Below are 20,059 nucleotides of genomic sequence, written 5' to 3' on the forward strand. Positions count from 1 at the left end.
TCAACCCCTTCCAACCCCCAGCCCCTCCCCAAACCCCAGCTGCAACTACGCCGCCGGTCCCTAGAGTGCTGCTTGACAGCGCGTGGCGGTGCCCGGAGCCTTAAGACACCGCGTCCAGCCTCTGGCGCCTTCAGTCATGGTAGGGGACTCCAGAGGGCACGCCCCCCTCTTGAAGTCCTAAGTCCGGTTTGGAGGCAGCGGAACCTCCAGAGAGGTCAGAGGTAGAGCGAGGACACTGTCGGAGGCGGTGGCGCTGGTCTGGAGTGCGGGAAGCCGAGAAAAAAGGGTCAGAGACCCCCTTCCCCCAGGTCACTCGCCCCGCCCACCCATCCCCAGGGCTCCTCCTACCTGGAGGGTAGCGCTAGGGGCGGGATTCCAGCTCCTGGGCCTGGCAGGTCACCGGATGGGCACCGGCCCTGGGGGTCGGCAGGCAGTGGCTTCCTTGGGGGTGGGGGCTTGGCTGGCCCCTGAGACTGAGGGAGAGAAGGCAGGAGGCCGGCTTAGGTGGGGGGGGTGTCATGTTGCCCACCCCCAACGCACTGGTGCTGGGGAACACCAGCTTGGGGGCAGCACCATCGGTCACCCTTGTCTGCAAACAAACCTGTCACCATTAAAGGCACCACCTGGATATGTGCCCTCATGCACTGAGGGGGCATCTCGCCACGGCCACCACCGTCATGGCTACCAGCACCACAGCCCTAGATGGGGGGAGAGGCCGTGCCCTTCTCTCCCCCCACCATTACCTTCGGGCTTCTCACCATCGGGTCAGCGGGCAGAGGGCGGGTAGGGGGATTGGGTCGGTCAGCCAGCTCAGCCTGAACAGAGAGAGGGGCAGTGGCTGTGAGAGCATAACCAGGGGCTGTGGACATGCATAGAGATTCCCCAGAGGGGTTCAAGTCAACATGCAAAGTCAGCCAGGGGGCAGGAGAGAATGAGGGCATGCGCAGAGGGTTTGGAAGCATGCCAGCTGATGTCTCAGGGGAGGAAGGTGTAGGTCAACCGCGGAGTCCCTGGCCGACTGCAGTCCCGCCACTGACCACCAGATGGTGGTAGAAACCAAGGCAGGAGGCTCACCCTTTGCTGCTTCTGGGGCTCAGAGTGTCTGAAGGCTGAGGGGCACCCCGATCACCTAATGAAGAGCACCACTGGCAGGGAGCAGGGATGAGAACTGCAGTTGGGTACCAAGCCTCCCACCTGCCTTGGCTCAGGGCGGGCCCTGGCCCAGATTTACCTGGAGTCTCTTGGGCACAGGGTCAGGCGGCAGCGGCCTGGAAGGGGGGGCCGGGAAGCCGAGAGCACTAGCCTGCTGAGAGGGCAGGAGGGGCAGATGGGCACAGAGGGGGAAGAGGAAGCAGAGAGACAGAGTGGGCAGAGAAGGGTCAGTGCCCAGGGAGGGCTGGCAGGGGCCCAGGGCAGTGGGTGCTGTGCATGCAGTTATGCAGGTGCATGCAGGTGGGGAGCAAGTGGGGAGGAGGTGTGCACACACTCCCATCATCCAAGCAGAGGGCTTAGGGCGGGGGTGCTCACCAGCCCTTCTAACATGGTGACCTGGGCCCACGGAAGGCCATTCTGAGCACCACTGCCCTTGTGCCCTCCTGGGGTCACTGCTGGGGGCATGGATAGACCCACCTCTCAAAGCCACCTCTTGGCCAGTGGATGGAGCCCAGCAGCCCCTGCTCCAGCTGGCTGCCCTCCCCACTCTTCTGGACTCAGCTTCTCTGCCTGTAGCCAGGGGAGGGGAAGGCAGGGCAGGGCAGGGCTGGCCCTGACTCCTTCGACTGACTCTTGGGCAGTGCTAGCCTTTCTCTGAGTCTGGAGCCTTTAATGTGCACCCCCCAGGGTCCAAGCTGGATGCCCAGCCAAGGTGGAGTCCCCTTCCTCTGGCATCTGGGACTCACCTTAGTGCCTCGTGCCAGCAGGGCCCTCTGCGGAGGTCCTGGCCGTTCAGGGGGACCAGACTGGGCTGCCCTATGCATGAGGAAAGGCAAGAAGGGAGAGGGCCCAGCCTCAGACCCTGTTCTCTACCTTATGCCATCCTTGAGTGGGGTTAACCCTTTCTTTGCAGGCACTTATGTGTGGTATAGGGAAAACTGTGGTGGGGCCTGTGGGGGCGTTATTTATTAGCTTGAGGGAAGACCCCACTTATCCAGCACAGGAGCTCCTGGGGAGAAATGGCCCTAGCACTCCAGCCACCCCACAGGGGCACAGCTGTGAGGTAAAAAGCTGTGGGTGCATATAGGGAAGGGAGGTGTGGGGTATGGCAGTCAGCAAGTTTAAGGTCCAAGGGGCTTAGGGCTCAGAACCAGGTTGCAGGGGCTGCAGAGGTGAGGCAGCCTTCAGCACTGTCCCCAGTTAAAGGAAGTGGTAGCAGGGAGGTGATGCTCATACCTGTACTGGCAAGTGGGTCCCTTGAGCTGGCAGAGTCGCTGGTGCAGGCGGGCACGGTACCAGTAGCTGGCACCAAGCATCACCAGGACCAATAACACCAGGAGGCTGAGGAGCAGCCCTGTGGTCAGGGAGCTGGTTGCTGTGGGCGGAAGTCAGGTTTAAAGGAGGGCAGGGCTAAGAACTCTAGAGCCATGAAGGCGCAGGGGGCAGGGAGTGAAGTCAAGTGATCAGGGAGAGTGAAGGGGTCAAGGGGCAGACTCAGGGAACCAGCAGCAAAGGGGGGTCAGAAAGAGAGGGCCGAGGGGGAAAGATAAAGCATGAACCACTTTGCCCTCCCAGCTGCCCCTGTCCCCCAACCCCATGCCACCTTTGAGCTGAGTGGTGCAGTCAGGGGGTGCCCAGCCCTCCTCACAGTAGCAGTGCCTGTTGCTGTCACAGACCTAGGAGGTATAAGGTGAGCAATGAAGAATGCTGCACTCTGGAACTATTTCCTTGTCTCTAGCTTTTCAAGATCTCACATTTCTACAACTGGGGGTTGTGCTGGGTATGATGTGTAGAGAGAGCCTGGAGGGTCTTTATCCACACCAGAGCAAATTAGATCAAACTAACACTTACTGAGCACCTTCTGTGTGCTGGGCACTGTGGTACATGCTTGCTTGCTTTGTGTTTGTTTTGTTTTGTTTTATTTTATTTTAGACAGCAAGTAAGATGGAGTCTCACTCTGTTGCCCAGGCTGGAGTGCAGTGGTACAATTATGGCTCACTGCAGCCCCGAACTCCTGGGCTGAAGCAATCCTCCTGCCTTGGCCTCCCAAGTAGCTGGGAGCACAGGTGTGCACCAGCAGGCCTAATTTTTAAATTTTTCCTTGATAGAGACGAGGATAGGTCTTGATAGAGACCAGGCTGGTTTTGAACTCCTGGCCTCAAGTGATCCTCCTGCCTTGGCCTCCCAAAGTACTGTGATTTGGCTGGGTGCAGTGGCTCACCCCTGTAATCCCAGCACTTTGGGAGGCCAAGGCGGGCGGATCACTTGAGGTCAGAAGTTCGAGATTAGCCTGGCCAACATGGTGAAACCCATCTCTACTGAAAATAAAAAAATTAGCTGGGCGTGGTGGCGGGTGCCTGTAATCCCAGCTAGGAGGCTGAGGCAGGAGAAACAATTGAGCCTGGGAGGCGGAGGTTGCAGTGAGCCGAGTTCGCGCCAGTGCACTCCAGCCTAGGCAACAGAGCAAGACTCTGTCTCAAAACAAAACAAACAAACAAACAAACAAAACTGTGATTATAGGCGTGAGCCACCGTGCCCAGCCTGTGCTAGATGCTTTCATACTCACCTCATGTGCCTTGGATGGGGATACTGTTATTATAGCCATTTGATAGGTGGGGAAACTGAGCTCAGCAAAGTTAGTAACCAGCCTGAGGTCACACAACTAGGAAGTAGTAGAGCAGGGATTAGAACCCAGATATGTCTGTTTCCAAAGCCCAGCATCCTTTTCCTCTCTAGAGGCTCTCTGCTCCCCTTCCACTTCACCCATCCCAGCTCACCCCATGTCCATGGCATTTGCTTCGACATTCCTGTGCCCCCAGGAGATCCACACGCTGGCATCGATGGTCTATGCACACCTGACCCAGGGAGAGAAAATCCTGGATCAGATTCCCACAGAGTTTTAATGGGACTGGGAGGCCAACAAGGTTGAGGTCACATCCTGCGTTTACATATGGGGAAACCAGCGCATAGTGGGTTGATAGGCTTTGCTCCATCTGAAGTAAGAAACTGACTTCCCTTGGAGTCCCTGCCTTTGACATTGGTGAATGGTGAAGTCTGGGCACTTCACTGTGATCCAAATGTCCCTTCTCACACCTGGTCTTGCCCACGCAGGCTGCTCACCAGGCCAGGGCCACAGGCTGTGCCAGGCAGAGTCAGGAGGGGCTGGGCCACATCACTGCCCAGGTCCAGGTGCACCCAGCTGCAGTTCAGCTCAGTCCCATTCACATCTATTGTCTCCCAGAGTAGATCCTGGATGGACCCCAGCAGAGGCTGGGTCCTACCTGTCTGGCACTGGAGTTGCCCGCAAATGGCATCTCTGGGGGAAGGGGGAAGGGAACACAGGTTAGTAGAAGCAGGGCCAAGACTCCCAGAAACCCAAAGGAGGAGCCAGGTTTCCTCACTTACCTAGGGGTACAGGACACGTAGCCGCCACTGGGGTTGCGCCCACAGCTCCCAAAGGCATTTCCCCGAGTATTGGCTGTCTGGAGGCAAAGTGGCGCAGCGGGCTGGGCTCCAGGTCCCCAAAGTGACTGGCACTGCTGGGCATAGGAGGCACAACGCCCATGCATGCACACAGCTTGCCCACCAGCGCAGGGCTCGCCGTCCCCTAGGCTGATATCAGGGGGACACTGGGAGCTGTCTCCTGGGCAGAATTCAGGCAAGTCACAATCCCCTCTGGTAGGACGACACTGCCAGCCAGACGGGCGTAGCTGTCGAGGGTGGATGAGCATCAGTGTGGGCACTGGGCAAATCCAGCTAGGGGGTCAGAATGACCCTTTCCACCTTGGCCCCGGCAGGTGAGCTCTGGGTGGCCAGTCTAGTCTCTACCCACCTGGCAATTTTGACAACAGGGTCCGTCGGATGCACACTGTGCCCCTGGCCTCAGCTGGCAGGTTGAGGAATCACAGCAGGGATCGGCGCAGTCCTGTGGGCAGGAGCACGGGGGCCAGGCATCAGAGCAGGTGGGGCCTGTGAGCCTCCCTCCAATCCCTCCTCCTCCCACAGGCCAAGACCAGAAGGACGCCCAGAACTACACAGCAAGCAAGGGCTAGAGACGAACAACCCATGTGCTGTCCCCACAGACATGGCAAGTAGGAGAGGGGTGGGAAGTCCCTTCAGAACCCAAGAGGAGCTCAGGAGGCTAGGAGAGGGCTAATGACCAGGGTGAAGGCACAGAAGTGAGTGGGGCGAGGCTTTGGGAAAGGGGCTCACATCTGGGAAGCCACAGTCACACTGCTCGCCCGGCTCCACAAACATATTTCCACAGAAAGCAGCCATAGGAGGCAGGTTAGGCAGCCGTTCAAAGAGGCAGCTGCCCATTCCATCCAGGAGGGCTTTCTCCAGGGCCTGTCGGCTGCAGTTGCTGAAGTTCAGGCCTGGCAGGAAGCTGGGGAGGGTGGCAAGGAAGGTTGGGGCTGGGGGCCTCTCGCTGCCCCTTGCCCCACCGCCTCTCTCCATCCTGCAGCTACTCACTCTGTGGAGGCCTCCATGATGCAGGTCTTGGCTGGGGCTGGACCTGGACAGGGGCAGCTATTCCCGGGCAAATCATGGTCCAGGCCCAGGCTGTGGCCCAACTCATGGGCTATGGAGGAGGCGACTCCCAGGATGCTGGTGGAGTGGTCCTGTCGTTGGGGAGGGGTACCGCAGGTCCAGTCCCAGCCTGCCTCCACCACAATGCCCAGACCGCCCTCTCTGCTTCTGTTCCCTCCATGTCTGACCTCACGGGCACTCAGCAGGCACTGCTTCCCTCCTGAATTGCTTCTAAAGTAGCAGAACCCAGGCCTGGATGGCAGAAACCTGGGCTCTAGCTCAGCTCTGTCCCCCTCCCTCACTGTGGGCCCTTGGAGATCACCTCTGTTCTTTGGGCCTCAGCTGCCTCCTACCCTCCTCCAAGAAATGGGAAGACTGCACAGGGGATGACTGTGTACACTGTGACGAGCTGACCACAAGCGAGGGCTCCCTGACTGCAAAGGCCACATCACGCATCTCCACCCTGTATACCCATAGCTTTGGGGTTGGGCAACTTTGTAGGGGGATTTCAGTGAATAAATGCCTCCACACTTGGGAGGAACTGAATTGGGAATGAGGAGGAGACCTGGAAATAACTCACCATGTTCACACCTCCTGAGAAGTCAGGAGAACAGATGGAGTTCTGAATGGCCATGCCCACCATAGGCCCAGAGAATGAAGTACCACTGTGGGACAGAGAGGCCAAAGTTCAGGGCCAGAAGCCACGGTGGTCAGAGCTTCAGGGGCTGAGGTAAGTGCTGAAGGGGTGTGAATTTGGCCAGGACAGGACTGGCCTCTCTGGCTGGGTCTGGGCCTTACGTCACCAGCTGGGCACTGTCGTGAGGCAATCGAGGCAGCAAATGTGCCCTGCGCCAGTGGAGGAAGTTTTCGAGGGTGACAGCCGGGTTTGGGCTGATCTCCACCAGGTCACGCTGGGTCCAGGCCTCCAGGCCCACTAGTGCCACTCGTACATTCAGAGGCCGGAAGAACTGAAAGAGAGTTGGGGCTCAGAAGAGGGGCTGTCATGGTCAGGGGTCTGGGGTGGGGGCTGCCCTGTCCAGCACTCACTGTGTCCAGCAAGAGGGCCACTTCCAGTGTGCGGTTCAGCAGGTGCTGGAAGTCCTGGTATTTCTGGACCTGTAGGCCAAGAGAGGTGACATGAAAGGCGGCAGGGCAGTGTGGGGGGAGGAGGATGCGCAGGGGCCAGCCGGCTCACCTCCGAGTGATCAGCCACAATCACCAGCTCCACAGTCTTGGTCTCTGTTACCACATCCCGCCTCCACTATGGACAAAAAGAAGTATCAGGCAAACCTGCCGCTCGCAGCCAACAGCTGTGCAGGGCTGACCAAGAGGCAGCCACTCCTACTCTGTGGGTGAAACAGGAGGGTGAAGAGCCCATTTTACAGATGAGCCACTGAGGGCCAGAGGGCCCAGGAACTTGCCAAGGAGGACCAGGAAGTAGATAATGAAGGTCGGAGTAGACCCCTGCTTTTCTGGCTCCAAACTCAGTGGTTTTTTTTCAATTTTTTTTTTTTTTTTTTTTTTTTTTTTGTTGTTGTTGTTGAGACAGAGTCTCGCTTTGTCGCCCAGACTGGAGTGCAGTGGCCGGATCTCAGCTCACTGCAAGCTCCGCCTCCCGGGTTCACGCCATTCTCCTGCCTCAGCCTCCCGAGTAGCTGGGACTACAGACGCCCGCCACCTCGCCCAGCTAGGTTTTCGTATTTTTTAGTAGAGACGGGGTTTCACCGTGTTAGCCAGGATGGTCTCGATCTCCTGACCTTGTGATCCGCCCGTCTCGGCCTCCCAAAGTGCTGGGATTACAGGCTTGAGCCACCGCGCCCGGCTTTTTTCAAATTTTTAAAAAATAATAATTTAGCCCGGTGCGGTGGCTCATGCCTGTAATCCCAGCACTTTGGGAGGCTGAGGTGGGCGGATCACGAGGTCAGGAGATCGAGACCATCCTGGCTAGCATGGTGAAACCCTGTCTGTACTAAAAAATACAAAAAATCAGCCGGGCGTAGTAGCGGGCGCCTGTAGTCCCAGCTACTCGGGAGGCTGAGGCAGGAGAATAGCGTGAACCTGGGAGGCGGAGCTTGCAGTGAGCCGAGATCAAGCCACTGCACTCCAGCCTGGGTGACAGAGCGAGACTCCATCTCAAATAATAATAATAATAATAATAATAATTTGAAAAAATCCCAATATCAACTCTTGTCACTTACCATATGCCTGGCACAGTTTTAAGCACTTCACATCTATATTGACTCATTTAATCTTCCCAGCAACTCTCTGCAGCAAGTAGTTTTATTATCTTCATTTTACAGATTAGGAAATTGGGTTTATATTGCTTTAGCGCTGGTAACTATGTATTATCTATAACCAAGTGAGAGCTCTCTGCAAATGGGATCATAAGACAGATGAAGCGTTTGAGCCAAATACAACTAATATGGATAGGCCATTTATTTATTTATTTATTTATTTTTATTTTTATTTATTTTTTTTTGAGACGGAGTCTGGCTCTGTCACCCAGGCTGGAGTGCAGTGGCGCGATCTCGGCTCCATGCAAGCTCCGCCTCCCGGGTTCACGCCATTCTCCTGCCTCAGCCTCCCGAGTAGCTGGGACTACAGGCGCCCGCCACCTCGCCCGGCTAGTTTTTTGTATTTTTTAGTAGAGACGGGGTTTCACCGTGTTAGCCAGGATGGTCTCGATCTCCTGACCTCGTGATCCGCCCGTCTCGGCCTCCCAAAGTGCTGGGACTACAGGCTTGAGCCACCGCGCCCGGCCTGGATAGGCCATTTATTAGTTGTATGGCCTCGGGCAAACCACCTAACCTGTCTCAGCTAGATTTTATTTTATTTTATTTTATATTTTATATATTTTATTTTATTTTATTTTATTTTATTTTATTTTATTTTATTTTTTGAGATGAGGTCTCACTCTGTCACCCAGGCTGGTGTGTAGTGGCTCGATTTCGACTCACTGCAACCTCTGCCTTCTGGGCTCAGACGATTCTTCCACTTGGGCCTCCTGAGTGGCTGGAACTACAGGCACATGCCACCATGCCTGGACACTTTTTGTAAGGTTTCTTCATTTTAAAATAGAGCTATTGATAGCACCTACCTCCTAGGTATGGGAGGAGTACACGAGCTAATGTTCACAAAGTTCCCAACATGTGGAAAGTGCTCCATTCGCAGGAGCTGTTGTTACTGTGAACACATAGCTCTGAGTGTCTGGGGCTCAGCGCTCAGGACAAGCGAAGCCCACTCCCCTGCCATTCATCCTCACCCGGCGAATGTGGCGCTGTCCCAGGGGGTGCTCTGGTGGAGTCTGAGTGTGTACAGGTTCCCGCCAGCTCAGGACACAGGCGTGGCCTGGCAGGTGGAGATCTTGGATTCGGGAAATAATGGGAGGACCCTGAACGTCCCCAGGCCCCTGCTCCAGTGTATAGCTTCTCTCTGGGGACAGGACCACCAAGCCTCTAAGAAAAAAGAAAGGAAGTTATAAAACATTACAGCTCCATGCCTGGGTCTCCTTACTTTCTCTACTGTCATCAAATCCGCCCAGTATACCTGAGCCCAGAGCAGGTGCAGACGGACACCCAGGAGGCTGCATATCCCTGCACTCTTCCCTGGTAGCAGCAGTTCTCCTGTGGCACAGGAACAACATTAGTGTTGTCTCAGAGAGCAGACCAGGACTGGAACCGAGGAGTCTAGCTTGACAGTAAAAATAGGCAGCGTCTTCTCATCTTCCAGTTACCCCCTTCCTCTTTCCCCTAGGCCAAAAACGGCACAAGAGGCCCTGACTCACCAGAGTGTGTCCCTCACTGACCACCCGAGTGCCATCGGGCTGGTACCACACCAGGGTTGGGCGGCCTGGGACCAACTCCCTGTGGAGTGAAGGAAAAGAACGCAGTGCTCAAGCCACTTCCCAGGTCGTGCATTGACAAGCAGAGGCCTGAAGGTGGTGGTGGGGCTGGGGACCAGGGACTACCCCCCAGCCAACTTTTCCACTCCCTGACACCAGGTCAGCAAAGTATACTGGGTGGGCCACTGACTCTGTTTATTTGAATTCCAATCTGGTTTTCACCACATACTAGCTGTGTGACCTGGGGCAAGTTATTTAATCTCTCTGTGCCTTGACTTCCTCATGTATAAAATAAGGACAATAATACATGATAGTATCGGCCGGGCGCGGTGGCTCAAGCCTGTAATCCCAGCACTTTGGGAGGCCGAGACGGGTGGATCACGAGGTCAGGAGATCGAGACCATCCTGGCGAACACAGTGAAACCCCGTCTCTACTAAAACTACAAAAAAAACTAGCCGGGCGAGGTGGTGGGCACCTGTAGTCCCAGCTACTTGGGAGGCTGAGGCAGGAGAATGGCGGGAACCCGGGAGGCGGAGCTTGCAGTGAGCTGAGATCCGGCCACTGCACTCCAGCCTGGGCGACAGAGCGAGACTCGGTCTCAAAAAAAAAAAAAAAAAAAAAAAAAAAAAAAACCAAAAAAAAAAACATGATAGTATCTCCCTTACAGGGTTGTTATGAGGATTAAATGAGCACAAGCACTTAGCACCTGGCACATAATAAATGCTATACAAGTTGTTGGCCATGTGGTCACTGTTGTTGCCACCATCACTATTACCTATTCTGTAGCAGCTCCAGGATATGACTGTCACCGTCCAGCTCCAACTTGATCCTCAGGGGCTCAGGCAGACTGGTCTGTGGGCACCAGAGGGCAGGTCACCTCCCTAGACCTGCCCACAACTCCCAGCCTCTCTAACCAGAAAACCTAAGGCCCTCAGAAGAGCACCAGCGATTAGATCACTGGTGGGGGGATCCCAGGGGAAGGGCCAGGAAGCCCTGCCTGGCCTGCGCCATTGTTCTGGGGGGTTGTGTGGGGAGGTCAAGGAAGGTATCTGAGCCGCCCCTTCTCGGCTTCCTGCCCAGAGAGGAAGCACCGTGTAGGACCCAGCACAAGCCCCAGCCCTTCCTCTGACTCAGCTTTATAATGGGGTTGGGGGGGTGGTTTGGTAAGGTCCTGACTCTTTCCAAATCCCCCCACTGAAAAAACCGACAACATGAGATGAAGAAAGCAAGTTTGGCTTCACAATTTCCCCAGTGGAGATGGATGGGTTGGGTGGGGCTGAGGCAGACAGATGTGCATGCAGAGGGAGAGGGAGATAAGTGAAGCCAGGTGCTGGGGTGTGGTGGGAGAGGCAGCTGGGCCTGGGATAGACCCACTACAGCAAGCTCTACCCACCAGCTCCTCAGCCAAGCTTTGGCCTTGAGACACCTGACTATGCAGGGGCGTGTGTGGATTCATTTATTTATTAGAGGGGTGTGGGAGTTCACCTGAAGCACCTTTTTGAGGCTAATCGGGAGATCGTCCTGAAGGACCTGGGGCTCCAAGGGCCCCCTCGGGGCCTTCTCTGACATTGCCTGCTGCTCCTCGGTGCCACCTGCAGGTCCCAGGACACCCGAAGACAGTACTGAGGAAATCGACAGCACGGCTGGGGGTGGCAGGTGCCCTCAGACCCACCAGCTCCCAGCCAGTCAAGGCCCTTAGACACCTGAGGGGCTTCCTCATTGCATGCTGAGACTTAAAGGAAAATACTGGAAGGAGGGGGTGTCTCTCTAATTTATGGCTTTCCACCCACCCATTCACAAGTCCCCAAGAAAGACTTTCGGCTTGCTCAGCCTGTGGCCCTCCTTGTCCCCTTCCGGCCAATCCCAGGTTCTCACAGGGACCCTCCCCTGTTCCCACTCCCTCCCAATCACTCTCCCCCCACTTCAGGAACGCCCCCTCTCGAGACTGAGCTAAGCCTTGTGGCCGGGTGCCCGCTCACCCTCCCCTTCGCTCACATCGGAGATGCCAGGAACGCCCATTTCTGGGTAAGCAGTGCAAACACCCCCACCTCCCTAAACACCCTCATGCCCAGTCAGGCACACCCGCTGCCTACAACCTCTGCTTCCTCCCCGAGCACCCCCACACCCCCCCAACACACAATGGCCCTCTCTCCTCCGGACACTCCACCCGTGCCTGCCCTCTCGGTCCCGGCCCAAGACAGCAGCGGGAAGTGAAAGTTCCAAGGAGGAGTTGGTGTCCCAGCCTCTTTCCTGGCCAATTCTCCCTTCTCCTGGCTCCTCTCGGGCCCCTCCCGCTCGGCCAGGCACTGGTGGCAACAGCACCAGGGTGAGGAGTGCCTGGCGGCCCCAGGCCTGGAATACAGGCTAGAGAGAATCCTCTTCACTAAACCCTACAAGCCATGCCCGCTCTGCGCCCTGGCACCGGGTGGAACGGTAAGCTAGGCCCCAGAGCAGCGAAGATGCCAGCCCTGGGGAGCAGCTACCCTCTCACTACGATCTTGAAGTGGCGCTGGACAGGCCCCTTGGTACCTGGTACCTGAGCCTGAAAGTGTCCGCAGGGACCGCGCAGAGGATGACCAGGCAGGAGGAAGGGGGCGCCGGCATCCCCTCTCCTTCCCTCTCCACTCCATCGCCAAGTCACTGGGCCCTAGGCCCAGGACAACGGACCAGGTCGGGCCGCGCTCTGGCTGGGCTCTCCCAGGGTCTCCGTCCGGCCCCATTACCCTAATGCCTTCCGACTTTCCTGCACCTCCCTCCCAGTCAGCCCCCCGACCCACTATAGGCCGAGGACTCACCTATATTTGGGAGCGGCCAGGAAGGCAGAGGGCTGCCCGCGCCCAGGAGCCCCAGGGCCCAGAGCAGCGCCAGCCGCATGGCAGCGGCGCCTGGGGCCGGGCGAGGGCAGCAAGTGCGGAACAGCGCACCGAGGAGCGGCCGGCGGCCGGGTCGCCTCGGAGCACCCAGCAGCGCCGCGCAGCCACCAGGCCCCGCCCCGGCCCGCCCCCTCCCACTTGGCCCCAAGCCAAGCTCCGCCCTCGGCAAGGCCATCCCGGCTGCATGCCGGGTGCCTCGGGAGCCGGGACCCCGCCCACGACGCCGGCGCTGCTTGCGCTGCTCGGCGCTACAGCCTTCCCTCAACTGTGCAGGATGGGAACCGGGGTCCGGTCTGACCGGCTTGGGCGGCGCGCCTTCACCCGGCCCCAGGTCTGGACCCCTCCCTAGTAGCTTCGCGGCCTCTCTGCCAGCTGTGCGCGGCCTGGCTCTGGAGAGGTCGGGCGGACAGGCTCTCCCGACTGCAGGCGAGGCAGCGCGCGGCTCACCCCAGTCCCCGACTCACGTGAAGCGTACAGGGCATTTTATTAACCGGGAAGGACGGGGCGGAAGAGCGAGCAGGACGCCTCTTCACCCCGCGTAGGCAGTGTCGTCGTTGCTGTCACTAAAGGCGGAGGAGGAGAGCTCCTCGCGGGGCGTGCAGACCGGGCACCGCTGCCGCATGTCGTCCCAGCACGACCAGCAGTACACGGCCTCGCAGTCCAGCGTCGGGCACACGTAGGACTCGGGCGTCTTGGGTGCCTGGCACACCACGCAGCGCCGGCGCAGCCAGCGGCGCAGGAGCGGGCAGCCGCGGTGCAGGATATCCGCCAGCGGGTGGCGCTGTTGGGAGGTGGGCGTTAGCGCCAGCCGGGGAGCGAGGCGGGAAAGAAGGGGACCTGGACAGCGTTTCCTGACTGAAGTCGCCAGGCTTGACAATGCCTGCATCTTGGAGGAGGCTGGGTTGGACAAAGGAAACTCCTGGAGGGCTAGGGTGCCTCCCTCCCCAACTCTATGATAGAGAATGGGAGGATGCACCCTCCAGGCTCTCTCCCAGCAGATATCAGCCACAACTCTCATTTGCACTTTCCTGTAAATCATATTTGATTCTCACAGTGAGGCTGAGAAGTGAGCAGGCCAGATCGACTATCACTGTTGCTATCCCCACTTTACGGAGGAGAAAGGTGAAGTGACTCTTAAAGTCACACAGATAGTAAACAATCCAACTTGGCTGGACCCCAGGGACCCTGATTCCAAACAACAAACCTAGTTCACTATGCTCCCTGCCATCCCTCACGACATGTCTCCACACAGTTGTCAGGGATTCTTCACAAGCCACCTTACCCAGGAAGCAGCCACTCTTTGCCCAAGAAACTCCAGAGGCCCTGCTGCCTGCCAGACAGGCAGAAGAACTCCTGGGCTTGGCCTTCAGAGCCTTCCATCACCTGGTCCCTTTCTAGCCTCTTTCCCACTTTAGCCCTCCCTGAGAGCTGTCTCTTCTGAGCCAGTTTCTCCTGAGACTAGCCCTGGCACTTGGCATTCCCTTTGGATTCTGAGTCTTTGCACATTCTGCTTGGAATGGCTGTCCCACACATTTCCATCTGTGCATTCACATTCAGTTTGCTTCACGACCCTGTCAAGGAATCCCAGCATGTTCTTTTTTGTTTTTTGGATTTCATTTTTTCATAACACATTCATTTGACCCCTATTGTGTGTCATAGGGGCTGGGGCTATCCAGGTACTAGGGAAAAAGCTAAGCAAACACAGTCTCACTTTTATGAACTTTGTTAGGACTGATTAAATAAGAATGGCTGCCACTCATTGTTTATAATATCAGGTCCTGTACTATGATACTGTACGTAAATTATTTCAATTCTAAATTAGCCAGGCATGGTGGTGCGTGCCTGTAATCCCAGCTACTCAGGAAGCTGAGGCACAAGAATCGCTTGAACTGGGGAGGAGGAGGTTGCAGTGAGCCAAGATCATGCCACTGCACTCCAGCCTGGGCGACAGAGTGAGGCTTAGTCTCAAAAAAAAAAAAAAAAAAAAAAAAAACTGGTCGAAGTGGCTCACGCCTGTAATCCCAGCACTTTGGGAGGCCGAGGCGGGCGGATCACGAGGTCAGGAGATCGAGACCATCCTGGCTAACGCGGTGAAACCCTGTCTCTACTAAAAATATAAAAAATTAGCCGGGCATGGCAGCGGGCGCCTGTAGTCCCAACTACTCAGGAGGTTGAGGCAGGAGAATGGCGTGAACCCGGGAGGTGGAGCTTGCAATGAGCCGAGATTGCACCACTGCACTCCAGCCTGGGCAACAGAGCAAGACTCTGTCTCAAAAAAAAAAAAAAATTCAATTATCATATAAGGCAGATAGTGTTATTATCATCTCTTTTTCAGGTGAGAAAACTGATGCTTGGAGATGTGATCACTGCCCAGGGTCACAGAATGACAACATGCATGCATATGGAACTTGCTGCATGCCAGCACCATGTGAGCACAACTCATTTAATCCTTACAACAATCAGATGGAGTAGTTAACCCCATTTTACGGAAGGCAAAAGCAGGCACAGCAGTTAAGTCATGTGCTCAAGGTCACACCGGTGTCATAGTAATGAGGGAAGGAGCTGGGATTCACACTTAGGCCCTCTGGCACCGGAGTCCCACACCTGACCACCACTCTAGGCTGATCTCCAGTGAGCAGGCCTTACAGATCTCTCCAGTCTTGCCATTCTTCAGAAGGAGAAACTGAGGCTCAGTGAAGACCTTGGCCAAGGTGACACAACGTAATGAGGGAGTTTGGACTGGAGTCTGCTTCCTCAGATTCCATGTGCCTTACGATGTGCCCCTGCCTGAGGCCTTCTTGACTCCCAGCCCACCTGTCTCCTCCCATCCCCTGAACTGCACTGAGCTTCTGGTCTGCAGCCCTCTGGTAGAACCTATGGTTTTGCCTTGGGCCTCCTGTTTCTGTGTGGCCTTCTTGCTTTTCTTTGAGCAGACTATTAAATCTCATTCTCCTTTTCTCCCTGCTTCCTAATGGTCCACTGAGTGTCTTAGGCTGGGCTGAATCCTGGGGTTGAGAAATGGGCACAGCCCTGACCTTAGGAGCTGGATGGCTAGGGCCCTCAGCATGCGTTACATCAGATCTCACCAGGCTTGGCCGGGTGTGGTGGCTCACGCCTGTAATCCTAGCACTTTGGGAGGCTGAGGTGGGCAGATCACCTGAGGTCAGGAGTTTGAGACCAGCCTGGCCAACATGGTGAAACCCTGTCTCTACTAAAAATACAAAAAATTAGCTGGGAGTGGTGGCCTGCGCCTGTAATCCTGGCTACTTGTGGAATGGGAGGCTGAGACAGGAGAATCGCTTGAACCCGGGAGGCAGAGGTTGCAGTGAGCTGAGATCGTGCCACTGCACTCCAGCCTGGGTGACACAGTGAGATTCCATCTCAAAAAACAAAAAGAACTCACCAGGCTGGAGTAGGCCTGCGACCATTGGTGGGTGCTGGGTGGACTGAAGGGAGCTGCCTCTTGCCCCACTGTACTTAAACCCAGCCAGGAGCGGGCAGCAGCACTCACGCCTGGACTTACTGGAGCCTTCTGCTGTCGCGCCCGTCTCAGGATAGCGGCCCTCCTGAGTTTGGTGAAGGCTGCTCTCTTCCTCAGTAGGTCATTGTAGAGGAACAGGATCCGCTTCTTCTCTCGCTGGGGGCAGGGAGGGGGTCAATGATATTGACAGTGAGGAGGAAGGCATCCCCCAAAGCTGGAGTTGGTAGGGAGCTGGGTGCGGCTGGGGAGGGGTGCGTGTGTGTGTGTGTGTGTGTGTGTGTGTGCACGTGCGCGCGCATGCAGGTGTGTAGGGGTGGAGAGGTCTGGGGAGGGGCAAACCTTGGGGAAGTAGAAGGCTGCGATGACCCTCCGGAGTCGGTAGCCAAAAGCCTGTAACAGGCAGAGACACACTAACAGGCCAATTGGTAGTGCAGCTCTCCAGTAGGCCCTGGCATCCAGGCCCACAGGCTGGGGCAGGCAGGCTAGGGGAGGGGCAGACCAGGGGTCTGGTCAGGACCAGCCAAGGAGCAGGGCAGCCCTGGGTTGGACTTCCCATCCCAGTGGGAGGTGCGGGCGGGGCCTCTGATTCCCCTGGTCTCTTCCGGCCTGCCCCTCACTGCAGAACTGCCCTGTCAGTACTGTAGCCACTGGGCAAAATGTGGCACAGATCTTGCAAATCTCCATCTTGGCTGAACGTCCTGTTGGAGAGTGCTGCTCTGGAGGGCTGGGGCCCTCTAGCCCCAAGACCCTGGCCTCCAGACTCCTCTGACCCAAGCTTGTCATGCTCCCTTTATTCAAGCCTGCCCAGATGTGTTCCCTGCTCCGATTTCCCCAGCTCAAATGCTCCAACGCCCCTCTCTCCACACCCGAGGCCCAGGCCCCCAACTCTTTACCTTGGTGTCTTTTGACCCTTGCCCCACCACCCTCAATTCCTCTGATCCAAACTTTCAGCATCACTCACGCATGTTGTTTGATTCCATCACTGTCTCTGAGGAGGTGTTTAGGGCCCCAATGGTTCTTCGAAGAAGCCGGGCTAGCATGGAGTCTCCCCCGACCTTCACCTCCAGTTTATGACTGCCTGCAGCCAGGAGGGTGGGTAGGGAAGTCAGGGCAGGTGGGGAAATCAGGAATGTGTTAAGGAGGTGGGACAGGATGTGGGGTGGATGTCAAGGAGGGGTCAAGACACAGAAATGCTTCTCAGCTGCCTGGGTCTTTCTGTCACTTCGATGAATCCTAACCCCTCCCTGCTCCCTGTTGTAAGTATAAAGGGGTAAAGAGCCCCCCTCCTCTGCTGTGAGAGCTGTCAGGTTGCAGGGCTGACATTTGACCTTGAGGAGGACAGGGAGGGGCTGAATCATAGAAAGGGGAAAAGAAGAGGCAGAAGGATGGCCGGCACGGTGGTGCACGCCTGTAATCCCAGCACTTTGGGCGGCCAAGGCAGGTGGATCACTTGAGGTCAGGTCAGGAGTTCAAGACTAGCCTGGCCAACATGGTGAAACTCCATCTCTACTAAAAATAGAAAAATTAGCCAGCCATGGTAGCTCATATCTGTAATCTCAGCTACTTAAGAGGCTGAGGCAGGAGAATTGCTTGAATCTGGGAGGTGGAGATTGCAGTGAGCTGAGATCGTGCCATTGCACTCCTCCAGCCTGGGTGACAGAGCGAGACTCTTTGTCTCCGAAAAAAAAAAAAAAAAAAAAAAGGCAGAAGGAGGAGGCACAGTTGGAAGAACGAGGGTGGAGTGCCTGTGCAGGCATTGGAGTTCTCCAGAGGGTGTCTCTTGGGCCTGGAATGTGTCTGGGGGATGGGCTCACTGCGGAAGGAGTACTGCAGGAAGGAGTGGTGGCGGATGGTGTCGAAGATGGAGTAGAGAGCCCAGTCCAAGCCGCATAGCACCGCCAGCAGCAGCAGAATGGGCAGTGTCTCCAGGAGCTCCCTCACCTGGCCAAGGAGCAGGAGGGGCAGAGCTGGGCAGCGCCACCTGTCTGGGCACGGAGCACTCTCTGGTGCCTTTTACCCTCCACCCTCACCTTCAGGCCTGTCTTTGCACCCAGGAGCCCGCACCCCATGCTGTCCTCACCATGTTGCTCATTTCTGAGGCCTGGATGGTGGGCTTGCAGGGGAAGATGACGGTTTTCTCCTCAGCTTTGCGGAGTGGCAGCAGAGTCCGTTTGCCCTGGAAAACAAATGTCCACACAGTTAGGAAGCCCAAGGGCCCTCTGCCCTTTCCCCCTCTGCCTTCCTGGAACATGAACCCACACAGGGCACATAGCAAGGCATCCCTGGGCAGTGCCACACCCACTCACCAGCTTCTTCCTGCGGTCATCGATCTGGCAGAAGTAGGTGCTGATGTAGATGTTGTCAAAACGAATGTCATGGTTATAGCTGTCCATGTAGGAGAAAGACCTGTGGGTGGATGGGCGGGGATGTCTCTATCTCCTCCAGGTTCTCCTCATCCATCCCCAAACGTGGGCTTCCTTGAGGCACAGTCTTTCAGCCAACCAGCCAGCATTCATTGAGCACCATCTATGTCCTAGGCACTGCTAGGCGATGGTGATAATAAGGAGAAGACTCTGTCCCTGCCTTCCAGTTGTGTAGAGGAAGATATCCCCCTACACGATGGGTGAGACATAGCAGAAGTGAGTAGGGGATGAGGTGGGGGCTTAGAGGAGGGCATGGCCAGCCTGTCTGGGAGGGAGCTGCATGCGTGCGTCTGAGATAGGGACAGGCATGCATCTTGCAGGATGAATATCGAGCAGAGTCACAGAGACAGGAAACTCCTGGAGGTTTCAGGAATCACCTAATCCACTGTGACTCACAAGTTCTTGCCTCTTGGCTTTGCCTGCAGCATATCTCCTGGAGGTGTGCTGGGGCAAAACTCATCCCAAACCACCATCTCTATCCTCCCCAATACACCCTGGCTCTCCCTGCCTACCCTTGAGCATGGTGCATGTGTGCATGGGTGCATGCCTGCATATATAGCTATCTCCCACGTATTTCCCAAAGCCCCACATAATGCTTCAGTTTGCTAAGGAAAAAATGTTAATTATTGCAAATGTGTTTAAAACTGTAAAAGTACATTAAATAAACTCTGTAAAGCGTGCAACATTAGTTTCAATGCTATTGCTTCTGGGGCCCTGTAAAAATCCACATCTTTGCCTTTAAAACTACTCTAAGTGCAAAGACATACTGTGAGCGCCCTCTTGTGGAGAGGCTCACAGAGGCGGTGCCTGGGCTTCCTGAGCCAGGGCCTGCCCTCCCGCCAGCTGTCCTTTCAGTGCATGACCTCACCCAGCTTGAAAGCCTGGAAGTACCTTTTGACTCTGTGCCTCCTTCCTTCCCTCCACAAGCTGGCTCTGATCCTCGCTGCACCTTTCCCTTTCCCCCTCCACCTCAAGCCATCTTCCTGCCATGCTTTACCCGGGCCAGGCTCCCTAACCTCTGACCCAGCCTGGCCTCCCTGCCTCCAGACTTCCTGAGGCCATCTTGCCATCACTGCCAGTTCCAGGTCTTCCTGCAGGGCTTTCTAGACTGTTCTGGTCATGCCCACTTCAGTCCTCCAGGCCAGCCTCTGCCCTCTGTACCCCACGGATACCAGGAGCCTTACCCAAGGGACACCCTTCTTTCCTTGACCATCGCTCCCCATCTGCAGCCATTTGGAGCCCAGTTATGGCCCTTCTAGGGGCACCTTCTCAGCTCCCACACACATCCCAAAAGCCAATCCATAGAATGGCCCTTGAACCATCTCTGTCTTGTGGGTATCTCATCATCCCAACTAGACCATTAGCTTTTTTTTTTTTTTTTTTTGATACAAGCTCTCACTCTGACACCAGGCTGGAATGCAGAATGGAGTGGCACAGTCACAGCTCACTGCGGCCTCAACCTCCCAGTGATTCTCCTGCCTCAGCCTCCCAAGTAGCTGGGACTACAGGCATGTGCCCCATACCCAGCTAATTTTGTTCATTTTTTGTAGAGTCGAGGTCTCACTGTGTTACTCAGGCTGGTCTCAAACACCTCAACTCAAGCCATCCTCCCACCTCGGCCTCCCTAAATGTTGGGATTACAGGAGTGAGCCACCATGTCCGGTGACCATGAGCTTATTGAGGGCAGGAGTAGAGCTCCTTCATCTTTGTCTTCCCACAGGGCCCTAGATACACACATAGCCACTCACTTGCAGTCAC

The 20,059-nt window shown here is 56.2% G+C and overlaps 3 protein-coding genes and 1 long non-coding RNA gene across 27 annotated transcripts in view; 2 read left to right on the forward strand and 2 right to left on the reverse strand.

Moving 5' to 3' along the window:
- Positions 1-12,474, reverse strand: LOC105497988 (ADAM metallopeptidase domain 15). 22 transcript variants are annotated; one of them, XM_071084449.1, is made up of 23 exons: positions 12,320-12,464; positions 11,010-11,167; positions 10,300-10,376; positions 9,467-9,545; positions 9,229-9,305; positions 8,945-9,137; positions 6,878-6,943; positions 6,730-6,798; positions 6,481-6,650; positions 6,263-6,347; positions 5,626-5,774; positions 5,365-5,539; positions 4,985-5,077; positions 4,558-4,688; positions 4,273-4,468; positions 3,930-4,007; positions 2,756-2,828; positions 2,389-2,527; positions 1,899-1,968; positions 1,232-1,306; positions 744-815; positions 349-473; positions 50-258 (listed from the first exon to the last, which is right to left on the reverse strand). In XM_071084449.1, exons 1-23 carry the CDS (start codon positions 12,396-12,398, stop codon positions 216-218), a joined length of 2,472 nt encoding a protein of 823 aa, XP_070940550.1. In that variant the 5' UTR covers positions 12,399-12,464; the 3' UTR covers positions 50-215. The 22 variants fall into 22 exon arrangements, 21 of the variants coding, with proteins under 21 accessions (XP_011767958.1, XP_011767957.1, XP_070940546.1 ...); XM_011769651.2 differs by having other exon boundaries at positions 51-258; positions 1,232-1,303; positions 4,558-4,862; positions 11,010-11,116; positions 12,320-12,474; XM_011769650.2 differs by having other exon boundaries at positions 51-258; positions 4,558-4,862; positions 11,010-11,116; positions 12,320-12,474.
- The window catches only part of LOC105497991 (DC-STAMP domain containing 1), a 20,060-nt gene continuing 11,019 nt past the window's right edge, over positions 11,019-20,059 (reverse strand). Inside the window, exons 11-18 of one of the 3 annotated variants that reach the window (XM_071084495.1) lie at positions 18,185-18,284; positions 17,959-18,054; positions 17,693-17,819; positions 16,840-16,956; positions 16,218-16,360; positions 15,921-16,034; positions 12,862-13,178; positions 11,019-11,116 (exon numbers count right to left, since the gene is read on the reverse strand). In XM_071084495.1, the coding sequence (XP_070940596.1) occupies positions 12,927-13,178; positions 15,921-16,034; positions 16,218-16,360; positions 16,840-16,956; positions 17,693-17,819; positions 17,959-18,054; positions 18,185-18,284 (949 nt within the window). In that variant the 3' untranslated portion in view covers positions 11,019-11,116; positions 12,862-12,926. Of the gene's footprint in view, positions 11,147-12,861; positions 13,179-14,832; positions 15,099-15,920; positions 16,035-16,217; positions 16,361-16,839; positions 16,957-17,692; positions 17,820-17,958; positions 18,055-18,184; positions 18,285-20,059 lie in introns of those variants that run through there. The other 2 variants (XM_071084496.1, XM_071084497.1) reach the window with 2 other exon arrangements.
- Positions 13,150-20,059, forward strand: part of LOC105497992 (DC-STAMP domain containing 2) — a 33,129-nt gene continuing 26,219 nt past the window's right edge. Inside the window, exons 1-2 of the mRNA XM_071084486.1 lie at positions 13,150-13,519; positions 14,733-14,825. Coding sequence (XP_070940587.1) covers positions 14,789-14,825 — 37 coding nt within the window. The 5' untranslated portion in view covers positions 13,150-13,519; positions 14,733-14,788. The remainder of the gene's footprint in view (positions 13,520-14,732; positions 14,826-20,059) is intronic.
- Positions 17,891-18,981, forward strand: LOC105497990 (uncharacterized). The gene is made up of 2 exons (XR_011616457.1): positions 17,891-18,517; positions 18,622-18,981. It is a non-coding gene; the product is annotated as an uncharacterized lncRNA (long non-coding RNA).

The sequence above is a fragment of the Macaca nemestrina genome, chromosome 1 (assembly GCF_043159975.1).
Source record: "Macaca nemestrina isolate mMacNem1 chromosome 1, mMacNem.hap1, whole genome shotgun sequence".
Lineage (NCBI taxonomy): Eukaryota > Metazoa > Chordata > Mammalia > Primates > Cercopithecidae > Macaca > Macaca nemestrina.

Coding starts and splice junctions, on each gene's coding strand:
- LOC105497988 (XM_071084402.1), bottom strand. CDS start 12,398: ATGCGGCTGGCGCTGCTCTGGGCCCTGGGGCTCCTGGGCGCGGGCAGC. Junction 9,546..10,299: donor CTGGAGCTGCTACAGAATAG/GTAATAGTGATG, acceptor TTCACTCCACAG/GGAGTTGGTCCCAGGCCGCC. Junction 1,969..2,388: donor GGACCCACTTGCCAGTACAG/GTATGAGCATCA, acceptor CCTCATGCATAG/GGCAGCCCAGTCTGGTCCCC.